At 42.0% G+C, this 14,339-nt stretch overlaps 1 protein-coding gene across 1 annotated transcript in view; it reads left to right on the plus strand.

Moving 5' to 3' along the window:
• Positions 1–1,594: 1,594 nt before the first annotated feature.
• The window catches only part of ITGB8 (integrin subunit beta 8), a 98,288-nt gene continuing 85,543 nt past the window's right edge, over positions 1,595–14,339 (plus strand). The window contains exon 1 of the mRNA XM_024129089.3: positions 1,595–2,334. Within this exon, the coding sequence (XP_023984857.1) occupies positions 2,208–2,334 (127 nt within the window). The 5' untranslated portion in view covers positions 1,595–2,207. The remainder of the gene's footprint in view (positions 2,335–14,339) is intronic.

Genomic DNA, 14,339 nt, shown 5'->3' on the forward strand with positions numbered 1-14,339 from the left:
TTAAACAAATAAGAAGAAGGGAAACTCCCGCATATTTCACCTTGACCTGGCTGGAATGCTCTGATGCCTGTAAGAGGCGGTGCTCTATGAAAGAGATCGGGCAGGCTGCTAGTGGAAAAATGAGAGGTCAAACTTTACCACGGGGAACCTCTCCTGCCCCTAGAGGAAAAAGAGAACCATCAGCCTGTGTCTCAGATTGGAAACAGCGCCTTGTTTTCAATCCGGGGGACTGGGTTCCCTCCCTCGGCCTAACGTCGTAGGAACGGGACCCAAGAAGGCGCGCGGCTTCCCAGACAGTTGCCGGGCATAACACCCGCTCCAGGCTTGAACCGCAATTTCTGAGCTGCCAACAGGCAGAACGGCCCTCCCACCTCCTCTCCTCAGTCTCACTCTTCTGCTCCGCCGCCCTTTGTAACTTCTTTGTTCCGTTTATTTGGAAGGTGACGCTTAAGGTCAAAAGATCCACCGTGACTGGCAAAAGCCCAGAGCCACCACCAGACCCTGGGAAGAGCAGGGCTGTCCAACTCAGGGCTGAGGCTCCGAGTGGAGAAGGAGCCGTGAGAAATTTCAGCTGCAACTCCGGGTACAGCCCCTGCGGACCGGCCCAACTCTCCAAGGGTTGGGGAGACGCCGAACAGTCTTGGGCTGGGGCAAAGGGTGAGCTCCGAACTCTGCCAGCAGAGTGGGCAGTGCGCATCAGCGGAACAGAGGGTGTTGGGGGCGGGGAGAGGTGCCTGAACTCCACGTAGTCTGTGGCAGCTGCCGAGCAGTGAGTATCTCCCAACAAAGGAACGCGCAGCTTCGGGGTCAGAGGCTGGGGTTTGCGCACAGCTGCCACTCTTGCTGAGCTAGTCTCCGCGCCACCTAGCCGAGCGTTGGGATGCAGGGATTCGGAGAGGAGGGGGAAAGAGAACACGGTGTGAGATTCCTGCTGCGCGGCTACGCATCAGGAGTTCTTGTGAACGATGGGAATGGCAACTCTCAGAGCCAAGGGGGAGAAAAAGAGCTGGAGTGAGCAAAACAAAGAGCGAGTGTGGGCCGCGGTGACTTCATGCCTCACCAATGTCCCGCCCACGCTGCTCCGAGCTGTTGCTGCAGCCCGAGCCTCCGCCGCGCCTGCGGGCGGCCGCGGCAAGGAACTCTGTAGCGTGGGGCGGTTTCCTAGCAACTCGCAGCCCGAACGCGCCTAGCTACCCGCACTTTGGGAGCCCCAACCCTCCCTCCCCACCCCAGCCGGGGGCCGGGGCAGGACCATTCCTCCCCCGCCCCTCGCCAGCCTCGCCTCCTTCTCATCCTCTCCGGGGTGCATCCCAGAGCGCGACAGCTGTCCCGGCTCTGGACGGCGGGACGCCTGAGCAGCACACTGGGGCCAAAAGGACGAGGGCACGAAGCACCCGCCCCCGTGAAGCCAGGCTCTTGCACCCCTGGGGAACCTCTCCTCCTGCGCTCGCGGCCGTGCGCTCCACTCCCGGTCAAGCAGGGAGCTGCGATGCCTCACTCGGTGTCCGCGGGCGCCGGCGGGGGCTTCTAGGGCGCTCCGGGGCCGCCTCCCCCGGCTGCTGGCACATCAAGCTTCCTGCCTCGCCAACCAGGACGCTGCCGCTTCGACTTTGCCCGCTGCTCAGCTGACGAGGCTGCAAAGTTGCAATTAAGTGAAGTTGGCTTCCCTGCCCACCTGTGGAAGAAGCTCGACCTCATTGATGCGCCATCGACTTTTTTCCCCTTCGGCCTCGCCAGCGTCCCCTCCCACAGATGCAGCATCACCCACTGAATGTACATTAGGCTGGTTTTTCCCCCCAGCTTCGGGCTTTGTTTGGGTTTGATTGTGTTTGGCTCTTCGCTAAGCTGATTTATGCAGCAGAAGCCCCATCGGCTGGAGAGAGACAAAAGCTCTTTTCTTTGTCCCAGAGCGGGCTGCGGAGCCTTTGCTCGCGTCGCCGCCCCGGGCCATTCGCCGTCAGAGGAGGTGCTTCTCGCGGAGATCGCGGGACCGGCCGTGCGGAGCTGGGAGGGCCGCGGGGGCCCTGAAATGCCGAGCTGTGCCCAGGCCGCCGTACCTGCATCGTTTGCTCCGAGCCGCGGGGTCCGCCTGCCGGGCCTGCTGGAAACGTCCTAGCAACACTTGGCACTTCGCGCCCGGGAGCGCGAGCGCGCATCCGGTTAGCAGCCAGGCGGCGGGCGCGGTGCAGTGCGGGCTGCTTTGCATTATGTGCCGCTCGGCCCTGGCTTTTTTTACTGCCACATTAGTCTGCCTGCAAAACTGCAGGCCAGGTCCTGCCCCATTCCTCCGGGCGGCCTGGGTGTTTTCAGTTGTTCTTGGACTGGGCCAAAGTGGTAAGTTGTTTTGTTTTCTTTTGTTTTCTTCCCTTCCTCAAAGGTCTTGGGCTGTCACGAAGAGCATCCCAGCCAGGTAAGCGGCCCGGTGACAGCCTCCACATGCGGAGAACTTCAGAAGGGTGGGTGTGTGGCGCCGTTCTCCATTGCAGGTGGCCCGAGGGAGGCCAGGTGTCAAGCGTTTCCTCCCTAGAGGGACAGCAATAACTGCTTACCTGAGGAGACCCTGTGGGTTGCTGAGGGAGGCAGTAACAGAATGGAAGTTTGGGAGGGTGGTGGGCCGTATTTACAGAAGCCCGTTTAGGGGTTCTGCCCCGTCCTTGAAGGCATCCTCGTTGAAGGCATCCTCCTTGAAGGCATCCTTGAAGATGCTCCCCATCTTTCTAGTATGTGGGTCCACTAACCCCTAGCTTGCATTTGATTCAAGCCTGAGGATAAATTGGTATAATGAGAGTGAGCGTTCTGTTTTGAGTCCATGAAAGAAAAGGATAGCTGCACACAAGTTTCCTCTACCATAGTGCTCAGCCTGAATGACTTAAACATATATGAAGAATATTCTTGCTTTAAGTCACTGTTTTTTCAGCTCAAGAAACAATTCCTAGCTAACTGATCCCTCAGTTAGATCAATCCTTGAGACCGAGACCCTGAGACAGAACCCGAGAGCAGGATTGACAACTTTCAGTCCATGCAAGCCACTTTTGTCAGAACTACCTGATTTGGAGAGGATGCTTCTTTATAAAGGATATTGTCCCCTCATTTTACAAATCACAAAGAGAAGCTCAAGTCAAATAGTATATAAAAAGGTGCTTTGGCACTTCTAAATTAGATGCAAATTTAAGGTGGCAGTACTGGATTGTTAGCAAACAGTAAGACATAAAGTAAGTGATAATAATAATCATGAATTTAGGATGAGTTCTTATTGGTATTAAATGTAGGCCAAATATTTATTTTTGCCAATGCAATGATTATTGCCATACTTTTTGGAACATGTTTAATTTATCTGTGTTTGGTCATTGAGACTTAAATTCTATTAGAGCCTTTCTCTGGCCTCTCCTGTTGAAGGAGAGTTGTAATTGTTCTGTATACTAAAATGTTCTCCTATGCTTTGAATTGACGAGCCAAATTTCTGCCTGAAGCTAATTAAAACCATCAAGTCATAACCTTATAAATAAGGGTTTATAATGGAAACATGCTAGGTTCACTTACTGGTTGCATACACAGCTGTCTAATATTTGTTTCCAAAGAAGATTTATCCAACTGTGTGAAATGAGAGCAGTTAGAGTTAATTTTTATCTTGTGGCTCTTTTTTGGCTTATAAGTTGATTTTAAAATAAGTGAAACTTAAGGCAAAGGAAAAAGTAACATTATCAATTATCGGTTAAGTGAAACCACTCAGCATAACTCCATCCTGTGTTAATAAGTGACAGAGTATTTTTCTGGATTTAGTAAATACATACACATGCACATACACTAGTAAGATGACCAAAACTTGTGTCAGCAGAGTATATTTTGTTCCCAATACTTAGGCAAAAGAAAAAGAGCTACTTGCCCCCAAATTTTGCTAGTAATTGTTTTTTTAAAATATTCATTGCGTTTGTAAAGATTAGTCAAGTTCTCGTGTAATAGCATTGTATTTCCATCCAGTGACTGTAGCTGATTTGAAGCAAATATTATGAATGAGCTCTCTTGCACCTGCAGTTGTGAAAAGGGAATGCTTATCTGAAATCAGAACAAGGCATCCTTTTCCCAGTCTCTGTCAATATACAAAGATTTCTGATGTATACTGGTTTGCAGTGCAGTTAAAAACATGCAAAAAATTTAAATTATAGCCAGTACAACTCAGAAAATTAGAGATCAGCGTAAACTGTTGTACTTTTGTGATATAGCTACAAGTCTCAAATTATATGTCTTCACAGTACAAATTAGATGCTTAAAGCAGAATAGAAATTTAGGTATCAGTTACAAAGGAAATCTTGTTCCCTTGCTCAGTAGTTTACACCAAGGAAATGTTGAGGGCAATAAAGCCATACAGAAGAAACCATAAACGGCACAAGTTTGGGTTTAATTTTTGAAGTAGAATTTACAGGTCCCAAATACATAGTGGACTTTTAATAACAAATATATAGTGAGAAAGGGGGATGTTATTAATAAAATCTGAACATTATTCTGATCTACAGAAAAAATTATTGGAGTTTGTTTTTCAACTTTCCTTGGTGGAAATTACCGACAATCAGAGAAACAATAACACTATAAAATGGTTAATGAGTAACTGGAAAACACTAGAGAATACCTAATGGTTAATATTTGAAGAGTAACACTGCTGTTTCTACATTTGCTAGTTTTGAAAGGCTAAAAATCTTTTTAACCTAAATTTTTATATAGCAATATAAGAGTGACAAATTTCAGAAACTACCATTTCTTTTTGGAAAGTGTTAACTATTGCGCTGAAATTTCACCTTCTGTGCATAATCAACTATTTATTCTTTTACATAACAATCAACTGGATTAGCATTGTTTTGTAAGTGTAGTATATTACCTCAGAACATGTTTTATAGAATAAGTTTCAGAATTCTTTATGCTTACCTAAAGTGAGAGGATATTTAAGAGAACCAACGCTTCACTTTTAAAAATCCAGTTTTCCAAATTATTTGCACAATAAGCATCCAAATTAATTCTATCTTAAAGCAACTGAGATACTTTCCGATAAAAAAGCTTGTACTGTATATGAAAAGGCTATGTTTGTGCTGTATATTTTCAAATCATACCAGCAAAGTAGGTGATATGATTTGAAAAATGCCATAAAAATTCCTGTGCCCCCAAACAGTTCTTTTACCTGTTAACCAAATTATCAAAATTTTTACCATTTAATGGATTTCTTTGGATTAAGCATGGTATTGACACTATGTTTCTTCTAGTTTTTAACTTTATATTACGGACATTTTCAAACACACACAGAACAAGAAAGACTGGTGTAAGGAATCACCACAGACCCATCACCCAGCTTCCTCAACTATCAACTGAAGCCCAACTTCTTTCATGTCTTCCCCCATGCATTTCATTTCCTTCCCCCAACAAGACTATTTTGAAGCAAATGTCTCATATCATTTTCTCCTAAAATATATCATCAGTAAATCAAAATACTACTGGAGGAGAAGCACGCTTCATTAATCCCCGTAACACGAATTTTTTTAGCTAAAATTTAGGGCCACAAGAATGTCCGCTATCTTTAAAGGGAGGAATGCGGAAGTGAGGGAGGCAAGCAAAGGCAAAGACAGTTTCAAGTATTGCTTCTCAGTGGTTCTATTATATAGCTCCATTAAAAATATTTTTTAAAAAGTATGCATGCATATGAAAAAGAAAAAATACAGACAAATGTAATTACTTTATTCCAGTGGAATCACAGCAGGTATACCTTGTTTGAGTTTCAGTTTTAAGGACTGTTCCCCCTGTCTCTTGAATCATCATTTTTCTCCTCTCTACTAGATCATTTACAGCATATGCATATCCATACATGCTGTAATAGCTCTCATCTTCTATTTCTGTCTCCTTTGTAGCAAAAATTCTTGAAAGGGTTGTCCATACTTGCTGTCTCCAATTCTCCTCACCTTCTCTTTTAGTCCATTGCTCAGGATTTCTTTATCATCCCTGAAGTTACACCACTCTGTTAAGATCACAGTGACCTTCCTACTGTCAAATCCGATGGTCAGTTCATAGTCTTCATCCTTCTTGACCCACCATCTGTCAGTGAGTTGACACTGTTGATCACTCCCACCTTTGAAACACTTCTTTCCTTGGCTTCCTGGACCCACATTCTCTTGGTTTAAGCTCCTTCTCCATCCCTGATGTTGGTTCTTTCTCATGTCCCAACCTCCAAATATAGGAGTGGCCCAGGATTCAGCCCTCAGATGTTCTCTTCTAGATATATACTGGGTCTCAGGTGGACTGATCAGGTCTTGGGTATTAAAAACCATTTCTATGCCGACAACTCCAGTCTTGCCCTCTTATCTCATCTCCAGAGGGTCTAGCAAACTGCCTATTCAACATCTCCACTGTATGTCTAAAGGCAAAGTTAACCCTAACATAGTCAAAACCAAACTTCCAATTTTCTCCCTCAGGTTTGCTCCTTTCACACTCTTCTACATCTCAGTAAGCGATGTCAGTCTTCCAGTAGTTTGGGATAACACTTTGGCAGCACCCTTGATTTCTCTGTTTCTCCCATATTCCATGGTCAGTTCACCACCTCAGTTGCCTAAAAAGCTGATTTTGCTGTGATTTTCTTTTGTCCACTCAGATTTGATAAAAGTTGAATTAATACTATAACTTTTTTTTTTAAGTATAGGATATCTTCAAGTGGTAGAACCATATATAGCACTCTGAAGAATAAGAGGACTGACCAGGTAGAAAAAGATCTTAGAATAATATTAACCAGCTGATAGATTTTTTTTTTTTTTTTGCGGTACGCGGGCCTCTCACTGTTGTGGCCTCTGCCGTTGCGGAGCACGGGCTCCGGGCATGCGTGGCCTCTGCCGTTGCGGAGCACGGGCTCCGGACATGCAAGCTCAGTGGCCATGGCTCACGGGCCCAACCGCTCCGCAGCATGTGGGATCTTCCCGGACCGGGGCACGAACCCGTGTCCCCTGCGTCGGCAGGTGGACTCTCAACCACTGCGCCACCAGGGAAGCCCTGATAATTTTTTTAAATGTATGTTTAAGTCTTAAAGATATATTATTTATTCATGAATATATATACCTATTAAGCTAATTAAGCCTTGACTAGACTGAAAATAAAATTAGTTAGTAACTTTAATAAAACAAGGGAAGTCAGAGGATAAGTTTAGAAGAGAATGGGACACTATTGAATAGGATTTAATATAGACAGTTAACAAGATAATCAGTTTTCATTCCAATTTTCTATTTTTATGAGACATAAGAAATAACATAATATAGCAACAATATATTGCCTTTTCAATTTTCCTGTACTCCATTTTGAATGAACCTTCCTTGAAGCAAATAAAGTATTTGAGATAATCTGGTCTGTGTTAACAGCCTTTTCTGCCCCACCTGTTAAATTAGATTTATCCAGGTATAGTTTATATTAAATTTTCACTTTGTTCACCACTGCCCTCCCCCAGGGCCATTCTATTGATCACTAGATGGATCTCAGAGGGTACAGTTTTTATCTAAAGTTCTTTAAACTTTAATAAATGGGGCCTGATATGCAGAGACCATCCAGTTTTCTTAAAAAGTAATAAACTGTTTGCCTTGTGATATAGTCTTTCTCTTGTTTGTACTTATTAAGCAAAGATGCTCAAAGCATCCTCTTTGAAAGTGCCTGTTGTATAGCATTCTCAGTCATTTAAATGATGTCTTTTCACTGGTTTGATAGGTGTCAGTGATAGGTCTCAGTGAGTAACTTATATAAAAATTATGTTATTTTTGATATTATTGAATCTTACCTTACCAAAATGACACAAGGAAATAGTCTTTTTATATGTTCATTGAATGACCTGACAACATTCATAACCAATCCTGTATTGTTTATGCTCAGTCCTTCTTGGTCCTCAAAACTCTAGTCCCTGTTGCAGCCCAAGTCTACACATTTAGAGGAGTTTTGCCAGCATGAGGACTGTGAGGCCCTGTGTATCTTCTCCAGTTATATATGAAATGTATTCTGTAAGCTATTTATTGATTATAAAAGAAGCCATAGAAAAAAATATTTTATGCTTATGCATATTGCATTTTATTAAATTAAACAATTAAATACTGAGCTTCTTAAGTAGGTGACCTAATTGCTAATCTCTAAAAACGTAACTTTTCCAGTTGTATCCTAAAGATGTCATATAAGTATGGCTTCTATATGTAGTGGAAAGAAAGTGCAATGCTCATGTAATTTCACAAACAACTGGGTAGCTCTCTCTCTGTGCCATGCACTGATATAACTGATTTACCACATTAATTTAACCTTCATACTAACACTATGAGAGAGGTAGAATTGTTATTCCTGTTACAGAAATGAGGAAACTGAAGCACAGAGGAGATAAGTAACTCACTGAAGATCACCTAGCTAGTAAATAGAAAAGATGGGATTTGAACTTGGTTATGCTGCCTCATACTTGATTTTAAAAGTTTCTAGATGTTTAAGTTATACATTCAGTGTGACTGTCAGACAGAGGTCCTTCATGAGGAGGCCAATGGCATATTTGGAAAAAGGCCTTTCATTCATCCCCTTTCTCAATTGTTGGTGTGCAAAGGTGAATTGTGGTGGAAATCTGGGTGTTTCAGGGTTGTCCAGGAGGCAATGAAACAATGGCCATAGGTGACATGCATGTGAGAGCACTGAAGCCTAGGAACAGAGTTTGGACCTCCCTCCCTGGAGATTGCTGGGCTATGCCATGTAATGCTGTCACCCTCACAGAGTAACTGCAGAGAGGAGGATAAAGATTTGTGAATCAGGGCATGGTGAAAACATACCTCCTGTGGAGGCAAATACTCTCAACCTCATATACACCTCACTATGGTTGTTTTCATATGGGAGTAAGAAAGGGCGAGAAGACACGTGGCCTTACGGGCATAACCTGGAGCGAAACTCTGCCTCCCACAGGATTTCCGATGTGTTACAGATGTGTTTCACTTGTGGTTATGAGAAAGAAAGGGAAAGAGAAAGACATTGACCTACTAAGTAGCTGGTAACCAGTTCAGTCAGAGTGTTCAAAGGGACAAAATCATGGTACAAGGCATGACACCATTGATCAACATAGGGCTGAAAGCATTCCTAGCCATTTGGAGCCACTCTGTTATATAGCTTGATACTCTATATTGTTTAATATATTCATATTATTTTTTCTCCGTGCATTTTTACGAAGAAAGTGTTTTTTTGGCTGTTAAATATTTACAGTGATTAGCCATAGGCAGTAGTCTACCAATATTGGTCATTTAGAGCATGGCATTTCCAGTATACGCCAGGCTCAAGGCATCTACTGCTGTACTTTCTTCAGGCAAAAGTTTTTGCTCTGTGTGTGTGTGTGTGTGTGTGTGTGTGTGTGTGTGTGAGTGAGTTCAGTTTTATAACTATTTGACAGCAGCGGTTAGTTCACATCTATATGGACTGTCTATAGATTTCTGAAAGTGGTGACAGGTTTATAGGTTATCAACATATAGAGCTTGTTTAGTGAATCTTCACCCTTGTTTCCCACATATGGATATGGTATAGGACATTCCTTATTCCTTTGGCTCAGACAGCTTTGTTAAGCTTGGTGTCAATGTACACATCTGGAGTTCCCACCTCCTTCATGGCAAACTTCCAGGTCCCTTTGAGTGTCCAAGGGCCATGTTTCTTTTAAAGCCTACTCCATATATGCACAGGTAAATGCTGATGGTTTATTCTCTGGCTGGTCAACACCTCATTGGTGGAAGAATGTAAGATAACATTAAATTTCTTAAATTTTTTTCTTTCTGTGGTACACGTCAGACATTTCACAATCTTTCCTATAGTTTAGCTCCTTCCTGAAAATGGGAGGCAAAAAGATACACTAGGATTTCTAAGCTGTTAACAGTAATAGGAGTTTTTTTCCCCTTTGCTATTAAAGGTCATCAAATTATCACTTATGGCTAGGAAGAAAAGAGTTGAAAGGTAGTGAAGGGGTGACAAGATGATAAATAAGTGGGTGATTCTAGGTAAGATGACTAAAGGAAAATGGAGATTTTTTTTTTTAGCATCAACTCTTTGTCCATAATGGTTTCTCGAATCTATCCGCTCCTTTTAATACAATGCTACTAGAGTAGAGAAAGCCTGCAATCGTCTTCATTCCATGAGGCAAATCTTTTGGTAAAATCTATGAGTGTCCTAACCAGTCTCCATTATTTCAAACCTTTGTCCACACTTTACCTCCCTACTCAGAATCTTCATGGCTTCCATCGTCTTCAGGCTCCTCTGCATGGTATGCAAAGTCCTTCCAGAACATCCCATGCCTAACATTCTGGCTCCTCGTTCAAGTCCTGTCTCCACATCAACCTGTGACCTCCTTGAGAGGAGAAACTGTGCCTGATGATTCTGCGTTTTCAATGCCTGGCATGCAATAGGCCCTAATAAATTATTTGAAGTAAATGACTCAATGAATGAGGTGAGGATAATAATGATCAGTTTTAAATTGGGCAGCTAAGCAAATAAGCCCTATTCAGCTCTAATCCTCACTAGAATTTGAACTTTAAGAAATACAGTTTTCTTTTGAATGTGAGTTCTACTATAAAAGGTTTAACACCATGAAAGGACGTTTGTTTCTGCATTCCCAGCCCACTCCAAAAAACAGTCTCTTGACTTGATAGGCAAATCTTTAGCAAAGATCACAATAGAGACTTAGTTTTTTAATCTACTTTTTACAAATTTGTTTTGCTTTCAAATTTCTGTGATAATTATTTTCATTGTTTTTAATTAATATGAAAAGTAATCCTGATCCTTTACCCTCAGTGTGTATTTTAAAATTGATTTCTACTTAGATTATACAAACAGAAATTTGTAGTCATTTTAACCAAATACTAAAAAAAGTAATGAAAAAACAAGATATTCTAATCAATTTAATTATTATGCACTCAGATTTTCTTAAAGCATCTATAGCTTTGTGTCAGGCACTGTTCTGGAGTTAAAAGAATAACAGTAGTTAACATTTGTAAGGTATTTTCTCTATGCCAGACACACTCCTGTATATATGATAGGAAAATATATCTTTTAATGCCCACAACCCTCTGAGGTATTTACTCTGATAATTCACATTTTATAGGTAATCAAACTAGTTAAAGAGTCATTGAATAACTTCTTCAAGATCTCTTAGCTAATAAGTAATAGAACCAGAATTCACACCTGCGTGGGTTTGACTCTGCACTCTTAACCTCATAACAGACTATATTCCAGGGGTAAGAAGAGTCTCTATCCCGGGCCTTGGAGGGCCTTGCTCTGGCCCTCTCCACAGGCAAGGAAACCATGGGGCATGCCTGTCCAGAGTCTTCAATTCCCTTCTAGATCATCTTTAGAATTCTCTGCCCAAGCAGCCCCAACCTACTTTCTTTAGACTGTGCCACCCACATGCCAAACCCGAGGAGAGGGGAAATAAATAGAGCTTGGACATGCAGGCTGGAGTATCCATTCAGGTAAGTAGATAGGCTATTTGCTTTGCAGAATAAACCTAGAAGTGAGAGAGAAGAGGGGCAGATTGAGGGCTGGAGTAACAACACACACTACAAAGTTCCCAACCAGAAATCTTAAGAATCTGAAATTCTAAATTCAGACCTAGCCTTCTAGGGCATTATCAATGCATGTTTATCAATGCAGGAAAACAGAACTTATTTTACGTAATAGTTTCTTAGCCTGGGTTTTAACTGTTAAATATTTAATTGTGTTATGCCTGCCACCATTTGTACTCTTGCTCCCACCCTATAAAAAGTTAGGAACAGATTTGTCTAGTACATTAAATATTACTGGCGGGAGGGTGACAGACAATGAATGCACCACAGATCACTGAATAAAGAGAACTACTTTATGTCAAGGTGCTTTTTGGTAAAGCTCTGAGATGTATACGGATTACACTGAATTCTATTTTCCTGAAAAAGTGTCATAGAGAGAGTCTAGTGTATACATTTTTTTTTTTTTTTTTTTTTTTTGGTGGTACGCGGGCCTCTCACTGTTGTGGCCTCTCCCGTTGTGGAGCACAGGCTCCGGACGCGCAGGCTCAGCGGCCATGGCTCACGGGCCCAACCGCTCCGCCGCATGTGGGATCTTCCCGGACCGGGGCACGAACCCGTGTCCCCTGCATCAGCAGGCAGACTCTCAACCACTGTGCCACCAGGGAAGTCCGAGTGTATACATTTTTAAATTTAGTTTTGCTTTTTATTTCCCCTTATTGGTTTAAAACATGTCACAGAAAAGAACATTTTACTGACATGAATTAGCCAAATTCGGTTGAATTATTCAGCTGGCATATATTTAATATCTATAAGTGAATGAATGTGTGGAAAAAATACTGCCAAATTGCCTTTATGGACTAAAAGGACTATTTTCCAATTTAAATATCAGTCTTTTTTTTTTCTTTTCCCACAATTCTTTTTTTTTTAACATCTTTATTGGAGTATAATAAATATCAGTCTTAATGTGACCTCCTTTCTGTTTTTACAGCAAGTAAATTAGTCTAATTTACATATGAAAGAAAAATGTAATAAAAGTCAAAATGATTTCCATTGGCATTTTATAATTTAATTAAAACAGTCCTACCTTTCAACAAAAGTACTAGGATCAATTCTTGCTTGGAAACTACTAATATTAAATAGATATACTAAAATTATCTTCTCTAACTTTAGGAAATTAGTTTAGGAAATAAGAATAAGATCATTAAATTAAAATCGCAGTGTTAAATTATAGTGGCCTTATTGGATATATACTCTTTTTTTTTTTTTTTTTTTTTTGTGGTATGCGGGCCTCCCTCTGTTGTGGCCTCTCCCGTTGCGGAGCACAGGCTCCGGACGCGCAGGCTCAGCGGCCGTGGCTCACGGGCCCAGCCGCTCCGCGGCATGTGGGATCCTCCCAGACCGGGGCGCGAACCCGTGGATATATACTCTTAAGATGATTCTAAAAGACGCTTTTATTTTGAATGCTGTTATTCAAAGTACTAGAAGTTCATATGTTAAAACAGCATATAAAGTCTTAAAAAGTGATCTTTCATGCTGACCTTATCAATGAGCCAAACTATCATTACTATAGTTATTCTGAAGAGAGTTGTTACACTCTTTCCCAGGTGTTTTTGTTGTTGTTTTGTTTTAATCCACTGTTAACATTTGTCAAAGATAGAGTCTGTTGCCATTCTAGATCAGTACTGGTACAGTTTGATTACTCTAGAGAATTGCCCAAAAAAATCACACCACCCAGGTAGTACAGAGTGAGGAGCCAGAGTAGCAACCAAAGGCTAATTCAAGCTGAAGTCCATGAGAGAGGCTGAGTTTGGAAAGACTAGAAATGGGAAAGGGTGGTAATGAAGACAGGAGAATAGCAGACTAGAAATATGTCAGCTCTGAAGAAACGTGCCAAGTATTTCTCATTACGTATGTGAGGTGTGCAGTAGCTTTTGGTCAGGGATGTTTTGATATTTTGGACCCAGCCTCCTTCTAGGATTGAGTTGATATGCCGACGGTAAAATACAGCAGCCACAGTCAAAGTACTGTTGTTCCAAATATACATATGGTAACAGGGTCCTATCCTTGGAATTGAACCACAAACATTTTCCAAGGTACAAGCATTTTTCCTGATTTCAATGGGGGCCATATATTCAGTATAATTCCCTAGTAACTGTTGCACGTACTAGGTAGGGGGAAGATCTTCAGTCTTATAGAATGAGGGATGACTACTATGCTCTGCAGGAGCTTTAGAATATTATGAGTTCGAACAAAGAAAATAATTAAAAGAAAAATTCAAAATTCTACAGGACCTTAAGGAAGTACCTTACGGAGTGCCAGACGAGGCATTATCTTTTTTAATTGCCTGCTCAAGTCAGGCTTGGAGGTCAGGCTGGCTATGCCTAATGGTGTAAGGTATTAATTGATTGCAGTAAAACAAAGAATTCAGGAAAGTTTTGGGGTGTGCAGAAATTGCTGTAGAACTGGCTGTTCTAGTTGGAAACAAAGAACTCATTGTAGCAGAACTGAATTATTGGCAGAAAAATGACCTACCTGGTCTCTTTGTTAGTACAAGGCATACCTCCCAAGGTATCACTCTATTGTCTTTTGTGCATTTGGTTTGGATTTATATGGTGAATTGAAGACAACTGAACCATAATTTGCAAAAGAAAACCCACTAGAAATGATACATGAGGCTCAAGTTCCAAGAAAATTTATCTGGAAGATGAAAACACTGAAAAACCCTCAAGAAGGGAGTCAGTTTCAGGCATCCTGAATTTTGGTTTAAAATGTCCCTTTTGATGAGTGTTTCAACCACAACCATCTAGAACCAGAGCCCTAAGGTGAAGGACA

Source organism: Physeter macrocephalus, chromosome 5, assembly GCF_002837175.3.
Source record: "Physeter macrocephalus isolate SW-GA chromosome 5, ASM283717v5, whole genome shotgun sequence".
Taxonomy (NCBI): domain Eukaryota; kingdom Metazoa; phylum Chordata; class Mammalia; order Artiodactyla; family Physeteridae; genus Physeter; species Physeter macrocephalus.